The 20,032-nt window shown below is 44.0% G+C and overlaps 1 protein-coding gene across 3 annotated transcripts in view; it reads right to left on the bottom strand.

Annotated features, from left to right (window-relative positions):
- The window catches only part of RBM20 (RNA binding motif protein 20), a 104,015-nt gene extending 86,034 nt beyond the window's left edge, over positions 1-17,981 (bottom strand). For 2 of the 3 annotated variants that reach the window (XM_027460482.3, XM_038181342.2), the window contains exon 1: positions 17,631-17,981. In XM_027460482.3, coding sequence (XP_027316283.3) covers positions 17,631-17,785 — 155 coding nt within the window. In that variant the 5' untranslated portion in view covers positions 17,786-17,981. The remainder of the gene's footprint in view (positions 1-17,630) is intronic. The other variant, XM_038181343.2, reaches the window with a different exon arrangement.
- Between the last annotated feature and the right edge of the window lie 2,051 nt (positions 17,982-20,032).

Here is a 20,032-nt window from a genome sequence, read left to right as displayed (position 1 = left end):
CTAATAAAAGCATCAGTTAGTAAACAACATTATTGCAGGAACATCAACAGAATTATGAGCAACTGCAAGATGCAATTAAGTTGAATTTAGCCACCATGCCCACACAACTAGCGATGTGGTTGTTTCAGATCAATGCAAACAACAACCAATAAATATTCCCATTGCTTCCCCAATGAACAAGAACGGGAATTACTGAGTGCTGCTAGAGAAATTTATAGTGGAACAGATGCAAACTACCTTACAGCCCTAAGGAAAATGGAATTTGTTCACCAAAGCATAGTTTGAGCTGGCTAATCCAAGTCGCATATCTAGTTCTTGCAGAGCTTTGAGAAGCAATCAATCTTCTGGCATTCACCAACAAGTGATTTGTTAATCTGCAGTTTTCATAGTGTAGTAAGGAACATTTGAATTAACAAGTTATTTTCTAATAGTCTCTTGGTTACTTATTGGGTATGACAGAGTATGTGGTGCAGTGAAACTGGACAGGATAGGTTACGTCACGTTATGCCATCTGGAAAACATTACAAGATAATCACTAATACTGTGAGGCCTCCTGAATTTGTTCTTCATATATAATATAGCCATTTGAGCTCTGAAGAGTGATTTGTAAAATATGTTACTGTAATCCTAAGTAGGATATTGTTTTAAATAAAACCCATATCTGAGTACAAATTTAAATTTCAGCTTACATCCTTAACCAATTACGTACCAATGCAAATCTCCACTGATAAATTGTCTTGCTAAATCCATTCTTGCAGTGGATTAGTTAGCTCAGAGAAACGATACTGGGATATAGTTTTTCAGGACCACAAGGTGATTTGAAGATTCCCCAGTGGTTAGCAACTTCTATTCAGTATGTGGTAGGATTCAAGTGCTGGCCCTTGATGGCAGCACAGGAATTTAAGGTCACCGTCTCAGACCGCTCAGTGAGTGGTCCCTGTGCTGGTAGGGGCAGAGAGGACTGCTTGTGGGCAGCTGCCGAAGGCAAATGCTCCCTAAAGAATCTACCAGGGGGCAATTCAACAGCCAAGCCCTGTGTTTCGTATAGTCATAGTCGCCTGTAATGTTGCCCGCTCTCCCCAGGAGGAATGCCCAGCATCGCCTGTTATTTCTGGCCCATGATGAGCACGCTGCGGAGCTCGCTCCCGCCGCAAGAGAAGCCGGACATGCCCCTTGCCAGCAAGGGACTAGCACCACTTCTGTCATGTGAAGCAAAGTTTATACAACAGCACTTAGATCCATTTCTGTGGAACTTGCTTCGTGGCTGGAAGCCAGCATGGGTCAACAACCCGCAGCAGTTTCCTATCATAGTGGTTCCCTTCACAGACAGCCCGAGGCTGATGGATCCCACTGTGCTCCTCACAACGTGTTTTTTTTCCAGGAAGACAAAGACAAGCTCCTGACGAGGCAAGCTGTGAAGAGCTCAGCAAATGAGACCTCTGAACTGGCTTTCCCATACAGCATTCCCATTTTACTTTCAAGCCTTCAGTACTCCTAAGGCGATATGCCACAGGGGTATTACCCACACCTCAAGAAAATATTTAGTTATGTATGTGTGTGTATATATATATATGTGTGTACACACACACACTATAACTATATATCTCTCTCTATATAAATATATATCTATAAATATAGATATAAAGCCATGCTCACATAACATTCTCAGCAGCTAAACTCTGCCACAATCCCAAATGTTCAAACAATCAGGTCACAGTAACCTAACTACAAATTATGAATGTGGTAAAAATCATGGAAGCAGTACCTGATAGAAATTGCTGTAAAAGTGACATCATGCAATAGGCCATGCGACAGTCTGAAATCTCAGCCAACAGAAAAGCCAAAGGATCAGGGGGAATTTGGAACAATTCTGGTTTGCCTGTTTTTAAAATGTCTTAAAAGTATGAAGTCAGTTTCCATCCTATCAACGTTCATGCTTTGACCTAGACTGCCCCAAACATGTGGTAAGAAACCAACGGACCTTTTGGACAATGTCATTTGTTGTACACAACATTGTTCTAACATAGCTCTTGCATGACTAGAAGACACAACAGCTGTGTGGGAAGCCAAAACGGAGAAATAATTTGTTGGAAAAGGTTAGCAATTATAATAGCAAAATTGTGAATTTTGCAAACACATGCACTAAAAAAAGTATGTGCACATAAAAGCTTATATATTACATATACCTATCAATAATGTTGGGATGCTTTCTATTCCACCTCCACAATATGCCACACAACAAATTACTTCCCTATGGTTTTCCCCAGTTGTTATCAGATCAGGTGACAGGAATCTCTGTATTAGTTTTGTATGCTTTAGTGAACACTGCTTTATTACCTAGCTCTTTAGTTTTATTATCCACTTAAATAAATACATTTCATGTCTCATATTTGAAATTCAAAATAAAATAAAATAAAATAAAATAAAAGGATTATTCTCTGAATAAAGTCTACTATTAAAACTACCTAAAGCAACATTATGAAGAAAATGAGATTTTAATAGACTAGATAACAAAAAAAAAATCCATTTATGTAACCTCTACAGCATTCAAACACATATAAATGTTCAAACTGCTAAAATGCTAAAAAAGAGAGACTGTTTTTAAGTTCTGTAGGAATGTAATCCAATCTATCGAACAGGATGTTACAGAATTTAGTGTTTGCTTTAAAATGAGACAAAGCTGGTAGGATATTTTTAAACTGGCATAGCAATCGTATAATGGCTCAATTGGCCCTGTTGAGAAATACACTTTTCAGGACGTTTAAAAGTACAATCAGCATTTCTACTAGATTTGTACTATACCCATAAGCTTTTCTTTTCCCTTTCAGTACTCTGATCAATTCTAAATGTAACTGCTGTGCTGATCTTCAGCTTACCTTTAACAGATGAGCACTACTAAATCAAAATTTTTGTCCAAATTTCCTACTCTGGATTAATATATACATAATGGCTGCTTGCCCATGGCTGGAAATCCTTCTGATCACTTAATGCTGTCAGGTGCCTCATTTCTAATGGTGAAAACATAATCTAAGCTTCCAGAGGACAAATTCTTCAGGCTCCACTTCAAGTGCAGAAGTATTTGAACACAGTTAAAACCCACTGATCTGGTCAAGATTCAGGCACACTGAATCCATGTGAATCAAGACACAAGCAACACTGAAGCAATGGGGCTTCAGTGAAATGTTACAATAACAATGCTCATTTACAATAAGTTAAAATATTTTAAAAACTGGAATATTGAAAGCTAAATAGCAGCAGATGTAGACAAAGATGACAGCAGAAAAAGTTTGGTGGGTACTGCCAGTGTAATGTTTCTGATATTGGATGACAGTCTGCAGTAGGAAAACAAAACTATGAATGCAATTAGCCCTATGAAAACCACATTGTTTAGGTGAACAGCATGTCCATATTTAACTCCAAAAATGCAATGTTTCATTCATGAAAGAATTAGGTCTCTCGCTTGTATGTTAGAGGCCTATGTTTATTTACCAGAGGGAAAACACTCACAAATCTCTGCTGACAAGTTTTCAATCTGAAATCAAAAACCAGGCAACAAGACAGGACGGAGCGAACAGAGGGGTAGTGGCCAACCAAGCCAGGAGGATTTACACAAGAGATGGTTTTCCAAGAGTTTTCTGGAGAGGGCACGGAGGGGGTGGAAGCTTGGAACAAATTCACGGGTGGGCTGTTCCAAGCCCAGAGACTGGCATGCAAAGAGTCCAGGAGACCACAGCTCCAAGTCTGAGTTAACATCTCTGTCTGGCTGCCCAAACTATACTGCCACTAAACACCACGAATAGCAACGTGGTTCTCACCAGCAACACAAATGTGCTGTCATCCAACACCCAAGCATAAGAAATCTCGGGTATTTCTGGTAAGTGAGGAGTGAGATATGTGGAAGTACACCAATCAGGTCAGCAGCACGTGGAAATTGCCTGGGGAGATGGAACCACACTCACTGCTGTCCCTAAGCACCAGCCACCCTGAAGACAGTCTGCAGCAAACAGTTTGCTCGCTCATCTGTCAGAGGTGGGCCTAAATACAGATTCCCATACGCACACTCCAGCAGTATTTGGACATTAAAGGAAATGTCTTTAAAAGCTTACCAACTCACCCAGCTTCAGATCAGTACATGACAAAACACAAATGACATGATATGAAGGAGCTTGAGTACTACGTGACTGGTACATAGGAAACCACAGGGAATACTTGAGGATGTCTGACACCACAGCTGCTTCCACTGACAAAAACAACAGAATCAGAAAAAGATGGAGATGTATGGATTGTAAGCATTGTACAAAATAGAAAAAAAGACAAGGCAAACACCATTTCCAAAAGAGAATTCAAAGAAATGTGCCTTTTTCATCGTGAAAGGGGATAGCTCTGAAGAAGTACCACTACCCTTGGTGCAAGAGAAACGCAGGCACAGCCTGTGCTTCAAACACCTGATAGCCAGGGAAATCCAGGAACAGATGCCACAGGGAACAGACAGACAGACGCCCTTTTCTCTTTGTACCTCTGGGTGCAAGGACAGATTCTCAGCACAGTGTTAACGGGACGGTGTGTTACTAGCACTATGCAGGGAGATGATTTGAAGGAGGAAAGCACACCCTCTGCAGGCGAAAAGTAAGTGTCTGGAGAACATTACTCCTGTGAGCCAAGAACACTTGATTTCAACAAAGATATTTGATACGCATTTTTCATAGATTTGCTGAAACACAGGAAGATGAATTCAGTATATCCAAATCAGCAGAAGAGTGTCAAATCCATCATTTATAAGCAGTTCCACTAAATTTCATGCACTGGGGTCACATCAGCCCTTCTATTCAAACGAAAGAAAAGGCATAGAAACAAAATAAATAATTTTTTTTTAAAAAAAAAAAAAGCTTGCATAAAACAAAAGATGAAAGGAAAAAAAAGCAACAAAACATTTTCAGTAGTTACATCATTTTATATTATTATGACCAAATGAAAATTATTCTTTTTAATACGCCTTTTTTAAACTGGGCTTCTTCATGATATTTTCCAGAAGAAAATCATGGAAAAGATATAGGAAAACATCATTTAGTTGCCTTTTTGTTTTCTTCTTTTTGGAGCAGTTACAAATAGGTTTTAAACACTTACCATGAAACTTCCATCACCGTAAATAACTATAGAACTACAAATTAAGCATAAAATTAATTAAACACTAACAAAAGAAAAATATACACTTTTTCAGTGTGTCCATAGAAATGATGAATGTAATTATAGCTCAGCAATTTGAGAAGAGAATATTTTGAATAAGTAGGTAATTAAGTTAAGAGAGGCCTAAAGAAAGATTTCACACTCACATTCATATGCTGAAGCAGTTTAAAAATAGAGTAAGAACTGCCTGACTTCACCTTTTAATTTTAGCTGGGTGATGAGCTGGTCCCAAAGACAGAAAGGCACAGCAGGATTTTTTCTCTGCAAAGTGCCCTTCGTATTTTTATGAGAAGGAAATGCAGTCTGTTCTATTAATAACCTGCTACAGCTCTAGATAAGTCTAGGCACCCTTTCCATCAGGAAAAAAAGTTCTGTTTTGAGAGTATAGGTGATTCAGAGCAACAAGGAGATATACAGGAGTTGGAGAACCTCCCAACTGCCCCAGCCGCTTCACAGTTAAATGAAGTCCACACAGGAACAGACATTTAGCTTTTGCATCAGTCACCTCTTGCAATTACTAAAATTGTAAGCACACCACTTTGCTCGCATGAGGAGGAAAAAGCAAATGACCAAGTTTGCACCTTGAGATAATTTTAACTTCATTCTCATTTTAATTAATATCTGGAAAAGCAAACGTCGATACCAACTATCCAAAACTACACTGCAGAAAGAGGGGGGAGTTGCTTGACACAATGCCAGCATAGCAGCTAGACTCTCCCAAAGAATCTGGGAAAAAATGCTTTTTTTTTTCCCCACATAAAGAAAGATTGATTCTTCTTCTGGATATGCCTCCCTCACACTTTGCGCTTTCCTGACATCTCTGTGATTAACCTATCTCAAACACCAGCTTCCCAATAGCAACCCCCAGGCCGTTCAGCGTTGTTTCAGCCTGGCAAATTCTTGCAGTGGGGCAGGGCTGAAACCCTTCCCAGTCAATAGCTCCACACAGAGAACTTTTCTGTCCTGCAGAGAATGGTGAAAATGGAAACGGTATTGGACGACACACATTCAAATCTTTTTGCCAACTTATTCTTGCCAAAGTGACAGCTATCCAAGTGGAGGTCCCCAATACCCTCAGCTGTGTTAGAAGCACCACCTTAAGCAAGATTAATTGTGCTTTAATGATGTTGGCAGCCTTACCGCTGAAGTCTAAGTAGGGTCCTAAGTTAACAGTGCCATGAAAACAACTCTTCTAAACTCTCCTCTTGTCTCCCTCACACGTATTCAGAGCAACAATGAGCAGGAGGATCCTTGATTTCTTTGTCCTCTTTGCAACTATGCTCAACCTTTAATTACAGATTCATGTCAGGCTCTGCCTGTAAACTTGCTGCATGTGTAAATACCGGTCCCTGATTCACTCCAGCTACTCCCATGAATAAGCATTTGCAGGTTTCTTTGCTGTGCAGATGCACTGTGAGTTGGTGAAAGCTCACATCAGCATCGTGCTGCTCAGCAGCCACTGAGTGAGGACACGCTGCCATCCTGAGCTGCAGCCCCTGATCTCGGTAAGCTGCTTGCCTAAAAGCACAGGAGGGCCATGCTGGTCTCTAATGACCACTTCCCACTCATTCACATCTTACAATAAATCAGAGCACTCTTATACAAGCGAGCCTAAGGAGATATTTGTTTGTACCCACATTCTCGGTATCTTTTGGTTTGAATCTGAAAACCACTATTATTTTCCACAACCCAGCACCATTCCCAAGTCATGTCAGAAGTTCCATATTGTTCTGAAAGCTTTTTCCATTATGAGATACAGATGAAGGGTGCTGTCTTTTCTTCCAGCTGGAGCATGCTCTGCATTTCATTTGTACAGATGCAATTAGCTCGTTTATCACTCCGAGCATTTCTAGTTCAATTGCTGGATGCCAGAACTGGCCCAGGCACCAGCAGCACCCTATCCCTGCCACAGCAGTGACATTGCACTTGACATCTCACATCAAATGACATTAAAGCACTTGAATGTAAGGATTGGAGATGACCAATTCTGCTTGTTTTATTGAAGATCTTTAGTCAAAAATACCTCCTGACAAGAAGGCTGTCAGCTGACGTTTTTACTGTCTCCGGCATAAGTTCAACACAAAGTTTGTTGATCGAGGTCATCACTCACTGTATCGTTATTTATAGTTACTTACTCTACCCTTATCCTAACAAGACCCTAATCAACAAAGCTTCTGATGATTTTTGTTTGAAAGATCTTTAAACAAACAAATTATGTGTTTGTCTTGCTTTAAAAGGAATTATTTGAAAATTCATTTAAAAAATCAGCTAATTCTTCTTCCTTCCCTTTTCATATGTAATTCAGATAATGCTTCTCTTTCACCTTCCTGTGTAAAAATATCAGTGATGTGCTTTGGGGAAGAAAGACTGATTTTATGTAACGAAGGATAAGGAGATGATCATCCAGTAACTAATTTATCTTAGCCTCTTCTAGAAAGAAAAAAATAGCTGTTTGTAAGAGCCTGCCTACGATCACACCCCTTCCTCCCACACAGCCCCCTTCTCCCTTCAGCAAGGTAACACACCAGGCTCCACCAAACGGCAACTGCATCCTTGACAAAGCAGTTCAGGTTTCCAGAAGAAACACACACAATTTTTATTAATTGCTCAAACAATCAGCCAAATTGGAGTTTGTTTCCAGAGCCCCTGCAGAAGGATCCAAGTCCAAGATCAGAACCTCTCCTCTGGCTTTATTAGGCTGCCACGTGGGACCCATGTGTGCAAGGAGCATTCTTCAGGGCTTAACACAGACAATATAACCATTATAGCACTGGTTTTAAGGTATGTTTATAGAGCCTAAAGTGGTCATGGTCTCCAAGCCAGTCTTCCAGCTGCTGCAATAGCATCATCACCACCGAAAGCCCTTCCCCAAAAGAAACGCCTGCTGCTCTCACTGCTTCCGCCCATGCTGGAGAAAAGAGTTCTTTTCTTAGCGAGGTGCTTACCCCAAGAACTGCCAGCTTTACTACAGCTAAATAAATAAAATTACCTCAGAGATTTTAAATTCAGAGCTGTGTCTGTCTCACAGTTACAAGCTACTCTGTCACATTTAAGCCTGAAGCAGCTTTTTTCCTGCCTCCCTTGGTTGTTCTGGTATCTCTTACGAGCAGAGGCAGGCAGCAGGGGGTGAGAAGAGACGTACTCCAGGTCTCTTCAAATTCCTGAAATGTCTGGTGTCAGGACTGGGGCCCATTTGTCACAAGTCACACCCTTGGGAGCTCTCTGCCTTGTCCACTGGGAGAACAGCAGCAAGCCCTCCTCCCGCACTGTGCTGTTTGCACAAACTGCCCACATGGAGTAAAACGTAGACACAGAGCTGATAGAGTGGTGTGCTTCTGGTGAAGGCTCCCTGGCATCCAGCTAAGAGGTGAGAAAACTAAATATAACAAACTTAAAACTACAATTATTGTAGGGGAGCCTGCCAGAGCTGCTCTGAAGCTCCTAATGGTCTGTCGGGGATTTATGGATCAGCTGTGAAAATTTACTCACAGCTAAAACTTGCCAATCAAGTCTTCGGCTTTGGAACGCTGCTACGAACTTTCTCACAATACAGCTTGGAAGTGGAGAAGCAACCAAAGCAAAACTGTTGGGTTTAATGCTTTGAAGAAGGACGTGCAAAAGAAAAATCTGCTATACTGAACAGATCAATAAGAAAACTGGGAGGAATCTCTCTTCTGCATGTTTCTTAGTATAAAAGGGCCTCCTATTATACACAGCAGGGGAGGACAAACACAGCAGTGCCAAGAGCTGAAAAATGCACAGTAAGAGGCAGTATGCTGCACAGGAAAGGCACCAAATGGCCCTGACTTACAGTTTGAAAGAGGCTGAGCTGCCACATAAGCCCACAGCTGTGAAGTTTTACACTCCAGAGTATTGCTTTTTAAACACCTGAGCTCATTAACATGCTATTAGAAAGCACACAGGAGTAAGGCCAATATTCCTCCCTGCACAGCACCACGCTCTCTTTTCTAAGACAAGGTTCAATGCTAGAACGCAAGGTATCCATTTTATTGATTGGCTTCCAAAGTATTAGGCGTTTCCTATCAGTGCTCGTTGTTCTTGATGCTTCTGTGCAAGACTCCCAGAGGCCTGGCAAAGCAGTAAGCGTTTGTGAAGCCTTGGAGACCTAGGTGATGGGATCTGATCCTCTAAAGCCTACACGCAAAAATAATCCTCATGTGTACAAATGCTTTGCAAGCCCAGTCTCATAGCATACGCACAATATCCAAAGAGGAATTTAAGTCTTATTTACCACTGCCAAACAAACTGGATTGGCTGCTTAAGATATTTATGTAATATATAAGATGAGTGTTGCTTTACTTTGCAATATTTAAACAAAAATAAATAAATAACTTCTAGTCCCTGAAAATTTGTTTTAACTTTTTTATTTGGTAAAGGAAATTCAATCCTTTAATACTTTGCAATGTAAAAAAAAAAAAAAAAGTGATTCACGGAAATTTTATTGTCAAGTATGAAGTAGCTTGTCAGCACTTTTTACTTCTTCAGGAGCTGGAAAACAAAATATTGAAGTAACATCCAACACAGTGCAGAAGACATGAGAGCTGACTTGGATTCAAGCACCGCTGAACTTTTTGTTTGCACCACTTCATCTATGAATCTCTTCGCCCACTGCGCTGACAGAGATATCTGCAAACACCATCCCAGTCAGCCACTGTTTTCCTGCATTACTTACAAATATGTTCACCTCCAGATACATCAGGGACTCTTTCCCAAGCATAATCCACATCAGGACAACCTGAGGCAAACCTCTCAGGCCATTTCAAGGAGTCAATGGAAAGGTGTCCGCAGAAGGGTAAGCCTTGCCTGTACGGGGAGGAGGTGTTGCTACAGAATAGAATCATGACCTTGAATGAAGTGGCAAATAAAGAAAAGAGCCCAACATTTGGTTGTTGGTTGGCAGGACTGTAGAAAGCTGTAGGTGACCTTACAAGAATGTGCCATGAGCAGGGCACAAATGGATGGCGCAGAGCACAGGGATAGCGGGGTGTGAACGTTAAGATGTGTTAATGGAAGAGCTTGGAAGATAAGAGGAGCCTGAGGCAGAAAAATACCTCACCCTAGTTTGCTAATAGCTTTGTCTGAGGTTTTAGGAGACAAGTGCCACATTTTCTTCAAATCCCTTCCTCTCACTGAGTTGCACTTAACCTCTGGCAAAGAATTTTAATGTGAGGCAGTAGAGGAGATCCACAACTGCAAGCAATGCAAATGGACGTAATGCACAGCTCTGTTGGGACTGGGGGAAACTCCTCTGTACCAGAAGTTTTCTGCCCCCAGTCTAGTTCCAGACAGAACAGAAAGCAGGGTGACAAGCATTCAGGATCCTGTGAGACATCATATGGCATTTTGTTCTCAGTAAGAAATTTGCAGATTTTATTTTACATATTAAAAAGAGAGGCCAAAAAGAGAACAGAAACGTTGCTCAGTGTAAGAGCTACGTGTGTCATCAACCTAATAGATTTACTTAGTGTATGTTCCCCTAAGGGAAGGGCACGTTAATCAGCAAAGGCTGAAATAACATTTTTTACTGCAGAAACAGACTGTGGTCAATTTATTGCTGCTTTCCAATATAGCATGTGCAAAAGCCCACAGAAGGGTATTTATTATCTCAATAAAGGAAACCTCGGATGTAACCTTGGCTGTCAAGGCACTTGTTGGAGAAGTACTTAAAGCCTGTTTTTTTAAACAAATGTTCAAATCTATGTAAAAATACAAGAGCAACTCCTGCACATCTCCAAGGCTCTGTGTGAGAAGCAGCCCTAGCTTGCAGGTGCCATCACCACACACATCTCCCCCTCCAGGATAAAAATAACCACAAGACATAAACTTTACTTTCTGATTGAACCAAATTCAAAACATTTTACATTGTCCAAATTCCAATGCTTAGCAGCCTGCTGTACAGAAAAGCAGGAGATTTATGGCAAGCTGAGGAAAGCTAGGACTAGAGAACATCACACGCTTTTGGCACCTCAAAAGCCAGTAAGCCAGGCAAGGGACCAGGTGAGCAGAAGTCAGCCAGAGAGCTTACTCAAAGCCTGCCCACAATACATTTTCTCCATCCATCCTGGTTGGTAGAAGACTTAAGGGAATTACTCAGGGGAACAGGAGTTAAACATTTCCTTTTCAAAACCTGGTCTTTTCCTAGTAGGAAATATATTCAAGATGATGAAGCAGAATCTCCATTCTTCTTAAAGTAGTCACCACCATTAACATTTAACGTAGCACAGTCTAGTTTTAGAGTTAACTCCATGCAGGAGACAGACTGCACTTCACAACCCTTAGAGCTACAGTTTCACATCACTCACAGACTCAGGCAGGGATAGTGGCATCTTTGAAGTCTTCTGCAGGAGCTGGTGAGACACCTGCACATCTTTAAACTGAGATGGCAGGTGACAAATCTGAACGGCTTCATTTGGAGACACAGCACAACCCCACCACAGCCCCACTCACTGCCAGTTCAGCTCATCTCCCAACAGGGACTTGCAGAAAATGAACAAGTCTGGCTCCCTTGGAGCTCCTCATATGCACAGGATAAAATATACAGTTTGTGGTAGCGGGATCATATCAGTTAAAGTCACATTCCACAAGTTTGCATTAAAAAGAATTAAAGCAGCAAGCCTGCCACAATAATAATTGCCTCTGTGCGCTGATAATGAAACACTGATCCTTTAACACAAGCCTCTGCCCCTTTGCAACAGAATACACAATGCTTTTATTCTGCATTTGTTCCAAAGAGGCAAGATGCATTTGTAAAGTAGGCTGGGCTCGTGTTGCCAGAATAGGACAGATATTAAGCTTCTCCAAAAGCCAAAGGCGCAGGTTTTCTGGTTTCACCCAGCGTGTAGTGACAGCTCCGCAGTGACGGGTCATTAGTGTGACAAGGAGAAAGCAGCTGGATACAGAGGGGCAGAGGCTAACAGAGCGATTACATCCTTAAACCAACTGTACTAGGTTACAAAGAACGGGGCAGGGGGTGTATGTGTGCGTGTATGCAGGGGAATAAAGTCAGTCGGGCAACGTGTCTAGCTGAAAATCAGCTCAGAAAAGTCAGATTCAAAAAAACTTCAAGACAGCATAATCTTCAGAAAGAGCAGATTCTATTTGAAGAATGGAATTTTAAAGTGACTAAAATTAGTATTTCACACAAATAACCCATTTCTTACCCTGCTAAGGAAATTCCTGCAGCCCTCTATGAAATATAATCATACCTTTAAAGATTTTGTTCCTCCCATTTTGGCAGTCCCCAGAAAGGACCAGAACTAGAAGGCACTGAGGCTTTTACCCACACCTCCATTCTCCTCTCCTCCAAATGGGCTTTTAGCACACAGAGAAGCATTAGTTCAGTTCCCTGCTTGCAAGTTTGAGTGAGTAAAGAGGAAAAAACAAAGCACCCATTTCCCAGTCTTCCCATTGATGGGAGCAGTAGTATTAAGTTCCCAATAAAAGAGCCAGATCCAGGCAACTTATTTACAGTAAGGAGGACTCCGCTGCCATGTGTTGTGTTCCACAAACTTCTTACTACTCCGCTTCTCATCAGCTAAGGATTATTTCACTTCTTATTTAACTTGGTACTGGTGCTGTTAGCTCAGTCTCCACTAAAATATGTAAAATAATTTTGACATTTCTGGGCAACTAAAAACTTACTGATAATAAAAGCCAGACTATACAGAAATGTTTGCATCCAAGGCACTTCTTTCAATTATTTTTTTTTCTGATCCCTTTCTACTTTGTACCTCTGTGCCCCCTCTTCAATCTTTAAATAAATTTTATTGAGTTCCTCACCCAACAGGCTGTTGGTTTAAAAAAAGTGTTTAAAGAAAATCAAAAGATTTCAGGATAAAAAAAAATAGTAATTTTTGTTTAAACTGTAACATCTATAGAATGAATTCATCTTTGATCTTTAGGTCATACCTTTTATAAGGGACATGGTTGGGCTGTTACTGGTTCCTCCCCCTACTCTTCCTCCCTCTCCCCTCAAAAAAAGGACATTTTACATGACAACCAGAAATGTTATGAAAAAGAAATATGAAGATAAATGAGATGTTTTTGTTACCTGACAGTGAAGACAGTTAGCATCCCTGATGCTACTTTCTACTTTTTGTGAGCAACTGAACCTAGAGGTGCAACACCTCCAGGTGCCCTCCCCACACACATTTCAAGTCCTGGTTTTACTGCCGGGTGAAGTATAGGAAGAGACTCAATAATTACACAACAAGTAGCCAAAAAATTCAGAGGAAAAACGAGGTTTCCTCCTCGCTGTCTTTCCTAACACAGAGAGACGATGAATGGGAAACGCAAAGGGAAGTTCAGTAACGTGGGTTTAGTTCCCACATTCATTAGCGAGTCCCGCACCACCCATATTGTGCTGGCTGCTGGGTTCAGCTCCTTGCCCTTGTTTTGTTAACACCTCTCAGCTCACACAGCTACAGAGCTCGGGTTTGTTTGCACTGCCATTCAGAGAAGTTACAGTTGTTACAACACAAACTAGATGAGTTTTCAGGGCTCTGCTGGTCAAGGAAGCAACTCAGATTTTGGAGATGTTCTTTAAAAGGCAAGTAAACATACAAAGCCTGGATCAGTGACAGCAAGAAGAGAAACAGTAAAACCAGTGTTTCTCTAATGTCCTCTTGTTAAGTATCCGTTTTGCCTTTGCCATATATGCCAAACTATTTGCCATGACTAATGTATATAATGGGAGTACATTTCATATTTTATCTCTCCTGAGAGACCTTGGGTTGGAAAAAAAAAGAAAACCCTGCACTTTACACTAAACAGACAATGAAAAATCAAAAAGCACCTACTTAAAAATAATTGAATTAAAAAAATATATATTTTTTCCAACAAGTTTCCTCCTTGCTGCTATAGGAAATAAAGGACTCAAAGCATTCAGCACCAGCCTGCTTGCTTCTGCCTGTCCCCAGAACTGGCACAAACTGATGACGACTCCAGCACAGATGTTGGAAATTCCATCTTGCTTCCAGAGGAGCTCAAAATCTCTGGGGCACAACCCCTTAGGAAAAAAATAAATAAAATTGTACATTAACTTTGTTTCCCCCCCCACTGTTTTTAGACGCCTTATTCAACGTGTAAAATAAATGTAGCCCTATATCAACACTGGGAGCTCAGAAGTGCTCCCTTTCGACTGAGCATGTATTACCCATGACAAATTATTAGAACTGAAAGCACGCAGCTAGCCATTAAAACGTACAGAGAGATTGCATTTCAATAGTCAGGCCTCCTATAATTACAGAGGTTGCTTGTGGCACGTTTTAAGCACGAACTTTCACAGAAAGCAGTCATCATGAAACATCTTTATACTTAGACCACAACCACCACTCGGTCTTTTATTTCCAGACAGCTGCTCCATCAGCCTGCGGTGAGCCACACACCTGGAATTATTGGTGGGAGTGCCCATGCACACCAATCAATCTAACAACAGGTGATAAAAATTGTCAGACTCTGAGATGTCATGTAAATACTGCATTGAGTAATACCACCTCCAAATTATAAACAAAAAACTTTGCTTGTAGAAGCAGACCTACCTGTAGGGAGGAGAAAGATTTTATTGCTTTTTTTTTTTTCTTTCTGTGCAGAGCAGGTATTTGAGGACTTCTCAAAGGTTTCACATATTTGTTTCACTTGCCAATGCTACAGGCATTTCTACTCCTTCCACACCACCATAACGGAAATGGATGAATGCCAACCAACACCATTACAATTGTCCTTTTCCTTCTTCTCAGTCTTCTGCTTTATTTCATACGCAAGCATATGTTTTTATCAGTCATCATCAGAGTGTGCAAATTCAGGTTTTCCCTTCCCCACCAGCTTATCATTCCCAGCCCAACAACATAAGGGCTTTGGAATGCTTTTACTTTGGGAAAATTTGAATTATTTTCCCATCAAACATCCCAACCACCTACTCAGATAAAAAGTTTTAACTGCTCTATAAATCTTATGATTGGACCTTTAGTATCAACTGCAGTGACATTTTCACTCAGAGGGGGAATACATACATACTGTTTAGTTCAATTTAGTTCTTATTTTCTTTGGACAGGATTCAGATAGGAACATCAAGAGATTCAGTTATATTTTAATATTAAAATTACATTAGAAACGTTAGAACCACCAGTTGTTTTGCAGTGCAATAAAACAGTGCACATGCTATCTGCCTTGTGCGAGTTCAGCCAACAGAGCCAAAGACATTTCAGATCTCCCGTTTTGCTAAATTTCAATCCCTATTCAGTGCTCAGTGTTCACAGTGAAATTTCACCAGCTGCCCACATAAGAAGTCATTTTTTAAATGACGTAGGTCTTCACCTAACATCTGTAAAAGCTTCTAAAGTATTCTGGGGGGTGGAGAGGGAAGGAATCCGGGGAGCTTTGTAAGTTTAAATGGTATAATGAAAAATAGAAGCGGTGAAAGATTCAGTTAACCAACACGCAGCATTCTGAGCTGTACCACTCAGAACTACCATTCTGTAACTGTACGCTTGTTTACCACAGCTCACAAAGCAAAAAGACAACAATTGGGCTTTTGTTTTGTATTTAAAAAAAAGAAGAAGAAAAAAAGCCGTTAAGAAAGTCAAAATTCTCAGGAAGATGTTGATATTTTATTTCCTAGTAATGAAACCATTGTGTCTTCATTTTGTGCTGAGACAGAGGGATCATCGCTTCCCTTAGCCTCTTCAAGTATGTTATGGTGCCAGCCATTACACCTACCCCAGCAGACTAGAAATAAATAACAGCAGTTTAAGACGTGCCCTGATGCATCCCTTCCTAATAACCACCAAATGCACTGAATATCCAATTCAGATTATAAAATACAGAGAAAAGCAAAACAGAATTTGCCTGCATTTCCAAGTAAAAGCAGGGCGGAGATATAATTTTTAGGTAAACAGAGGCGCACGCTGAATTATGTCACGCGGTTACAAAACAGCGCGATCAAGTTGCAGGACCTTAGATGGAGACGCTCAACGTGTGCCATTCTGTGCCACATCACCACGACAGAGCGCAGTCAGGACACAGGACCCCTCTCCAATCTTTTCCCTGAAGATAATCTCAATAAGAAACCAGTTTCAAGCTCCCCTACCTAGAATTAGGCAGTAGGCGGGACGGGTGAAAATGGGATGGATGCCTTCGCAGATATCGTGCACCACAGGAGAAAATTAATCGTGAGGCAGTCCTGACAGATTCACCTGACCTGCACCCATGTGAAGTCTTGAGAAACATTAAATAACGAGGGCCGACACTGGAGAGCACAGTTCAAGCTTTCAGGCCGATTTTGCACAAGCACAAGTTACCTTCTGGTTGCACTACAACTCACAGGCGGCTCTTCAGCTACCCAGCTGAATTAGGAAGCCACCATTACTGTTTCAGTTTCAGCGTGAACTTCCAAGTCTGTGTTTCCAAACAGGAGTAAAAACACGGATAACAGGAAGGATTGTTAACAGATTAAGTTTCAAAACTTGCCTGAAAAACATCCCCCCGGAAAACAAAAAATAAAACTAAGCTCCGAGAAGCGTAAAGGCCACCCTGCAAGGAGAATTTACCAGCGGTTTCCTACGTGTTTACAAACGATACCGCAGCTCCCGACTTACAATCAGCTCGCCGCAAAGCTGAAGCTGTGCGCACCGCTATTTATACGGCCGTGTGCTGGGCAAATCCTTGGGGACGGGGCCGAAAGCTCTCCCTCCAAGCCCTCCGTGGCTGCTTTTGCTGCCAGGCCGGCCGAGGAGGCGATCCCGGTCTCCCGGTGCCCCCTCGCAGCCCTCCCGCTCTACTGGGAGCCTTCCCCGAGGATTTAGGGTTAGGGGCAAACGGGGCGCGGGGCTGCCCGGGGCCGGCACAGCTCGGGTCGTGCCGCCACTTGTGCTTGCCAAGGTTCGCCTCCCGGTTCTCCTTTGCCCCAAAAAGCACGGCTCCCCCCTCCCTAAAAAAAAAAAAGTCCTTTTATTTTCCGTCCCCCTCCGGAGGGAGCAGCGGGATGCCGCCGGTGCCGTGCCCTCTGAGAGCGTGGGTTTGGGGACAGCCGGGCAGAGGTGCGGCACGGAGACACCCTCCTGGCCCCCCAGGGACCCTCGGGGGGCGAAGGAAACGCCCCCGAGCGCGCTCCCGATCCCCCCGGGACCCACAGCGGCTTTGGGGACGCCGGGCGCCGCCGTGAGAGCGGGGCCGGCTCCGGGCCCTTAGGGGGGGGACACCCCAGGGCGCTGCCATCCCATTGCCGAGCCGGGCCGGGGGGGCTGAAGCTGGCGGCAGCGGGGCCGGGCCGACCCCCGTCCGGGCGGCTGTCAGTCTGGGAACGGAGCGGGGAGGTGGGGAGGGGGGGGGGGGGGAGGCAAAAAGGAGGGAGGGAGGAAAAGAGGGAGGGAGGGAAGGAGAGCGCCCCGTGCCCGCCCTGCCCTCCCGTCCCCTCCCCGGCTTCTTACTTGTGCAGGAGCTGGGGCAGGCTGGGCGGCGGCGGCATCCCTCTGCCGGGGCCCCGGCCGGGGGCCGAGCTGCGGGCATCGCTGCGGGCATCGCTCCCCGGCCGGGCGGCGCCGCGGGGGGCCGGGGCCTGGCTCATGGCAGCGGCGGGGACCATGCGGCGGGGGGGGCGCCCGGGAGGCAAGGACGGGGGGCCCGGAGGCGGCCGCGCTCCCCCCGCCGGGCTGCAAGAGGAGGAGGAGGAGGAGGAAGAGGAGGAGGAGAGCCGGGAGCCCCCTGCGGCTGTGCCCGCCCTGCGGCGCCGTGCGGGGCCTCGGTGCTGCTGGCGGGGCTGGGGGCGGGCGGCGGCGCCCCCTCCCCTGGCCCGGCTCGGCCCGGCCCCCCCCGCCCCACCTGAGCCCGGCCCCTGCCGCCTCCTCTGTCTGTCTGTCTGTCCGGCTGTGTGTTCCTCCGGCACCTGCCGGGGACCCAAAGGCAGAGCGCCCCGGGGGATTTAACACGCCCCGGTGGGGGTTTTCCTGCACCGCTTCGCTCCCCTTCCCAAACCGGGGGGGGAAAAGTGTGCACGTCGCGAGTAATCCCCCGGGGATAGCACCTCTGACAGCAATGCCATCAGCCGCCTCCCCGACATGGGCTGTGTCAGCCGGCGTGGGGCCGGAGGGGAGGCTGTGCCCCAGCCCCGCAGCCGAAACGGGGCAGAAATTGCGGTGCTGGTATCGGCTGGGGCTGGACGTGTCCCTCCGGGTCTCCTTGTCCTGCTCAGGCTGAGCACCCTGACACCTCCTCTTGCATCGCCTCCGGGTGCCGGGCACCCTGCCCCCGGCAGACACCCACTAGGGGAAAGCAGAAATGTCCGGGATTTGGGGAAAATTTAATCTGAATTGAGGGGAAAGACAGGAGCGGGGAGGTCGGGCCCTCCTCCCCCCTGCACCTGGTGGAGTCACTTAGGAGCACGCTGCCTTGTAAATGGGCACAAAATATTGCCACCAGGGACTGGAAAATTTACAGTTCTTCGCATTCAACACGTACTTTGCCCTTAGTTCACGGATGGGAAGCACTAGCCAGGTGCAAGGCAGCAGAGAACAAGGCCATATTTCACCAGTTTCATTATTTAGGAGTAACACAACACCCAATGAACCTACTAAAGAGAAGCGGCGATCAGCACATGTGTATACACATGGATTTGCTCACACAATGCTCCGACAAATGCGTTCTGAGTAGTTTTGTAATGTCACTTGTTTTCGGGTTCAGCTAGGGCCGAGGGATGGTCAGCACGGTGTAACCAGCAGATCTTCCAGCAAAAGACAGGTACGGTCCTGCAGGCAGGTGAGGCAAGGCGTGGAATTCCCTTCTTGCCAGAGCAGCAGAGAAAGCCCTGAAGAGCCCCAGCGACAGCTCCTTCTGCTGCCTGTAATTATTTGAGGAAGTGAAAGATGGTGACTCATGGCTCGGAGGGCAGCAAGAGCACAGCTATGACACCAATGCACGGCCGTGGATTAGAAGGTGGATAGTCACAAGAACGTGTTACTTCGCACAGACAGTTATATATTACATCACTTGTAAAAATGGATCAAGTGTGTTTTACTAGCACTGCTATTCCTGCATTCAATGCATCCAGTGAAGAGCTTGGCACTCAGAGTGTTGGGTCTGGAAACTTTGCAAAGTTTTGCTCCAGTCACTCTTTAAAGTCACAGTCCTCATTCCTACATCTCTGCTCTTTGTCAAGCTTTTTTACTGTCACACCGTGGTGTTTTGTTTGGCACAAGCTGGTTTGGCAGGAGCACTTTCCCCTTGTCTCCACCTGGTCCCTACTTACCTGAACACAGCTGCACGAGGCTCCCTCGGACATGCAGGGCATTACCTCGTTGTCTTAATTGCAAATAAATGAGTGGGTGTGTTACTGTCTGAGAGCAAGCAGGGACTTACTAAGGCTAACAGGATCTTTCATGCAAGAAATCAGCACGGTTTCTGTCCAAGCCTTGCAGTATTTTGATAGCACTGGCGTAAGAGAGAGGGAGAACAGTCGCTGGACAGTATAAATGAATCATAGAATTGAACAAGTACAAAATGCTGCACAAGTGCTTCATATTTTCCTAATATGCACCACAGTTAATTATGCATGTGGAGAAAACATATCAGTAGGTTTTTACCCTCAGCTAGAGGTCCTTTCCGTACTAGCAAAACTGTCAACAAGTGGTGACTGTGGCAATGGACTGGCTTTCACCTTGCTGCTAATTAATGAAAATAAATATCTGTGATTTGAGATTAAAACTGCTGATTTTGTCAAATATGTTAATAAGCACTTATAAAAAAATAAAAAACATTGCTAGCTATTAATTTGGGCTGAGATAAAGACAATTACTGTGTCCTCGCACACGATTAAAACAAAAGCCACCTTTTACAA

This window comes from Anas platyrhynchos, chromosome 6 (genome assembly GCF_047663525.1).
Source record: "Anas platyrhynchos isolate ZD024472 breed Pekin duck chromosome 6, IASCAAS_PekinDuck_T2T, whole genome shotgun sequence".
In the NCBI taxonomy this organism is placed as follows: Eukaryota; Metazoa; Chordata; class Aves; order Anseriformes; family Anatidae; genus Anas; species Anas platyrhynchos.
Note: the sequence above shows the minus strand (reverse complement) of the source record. Positions and strands in the feature narration are given on the sequence as shown.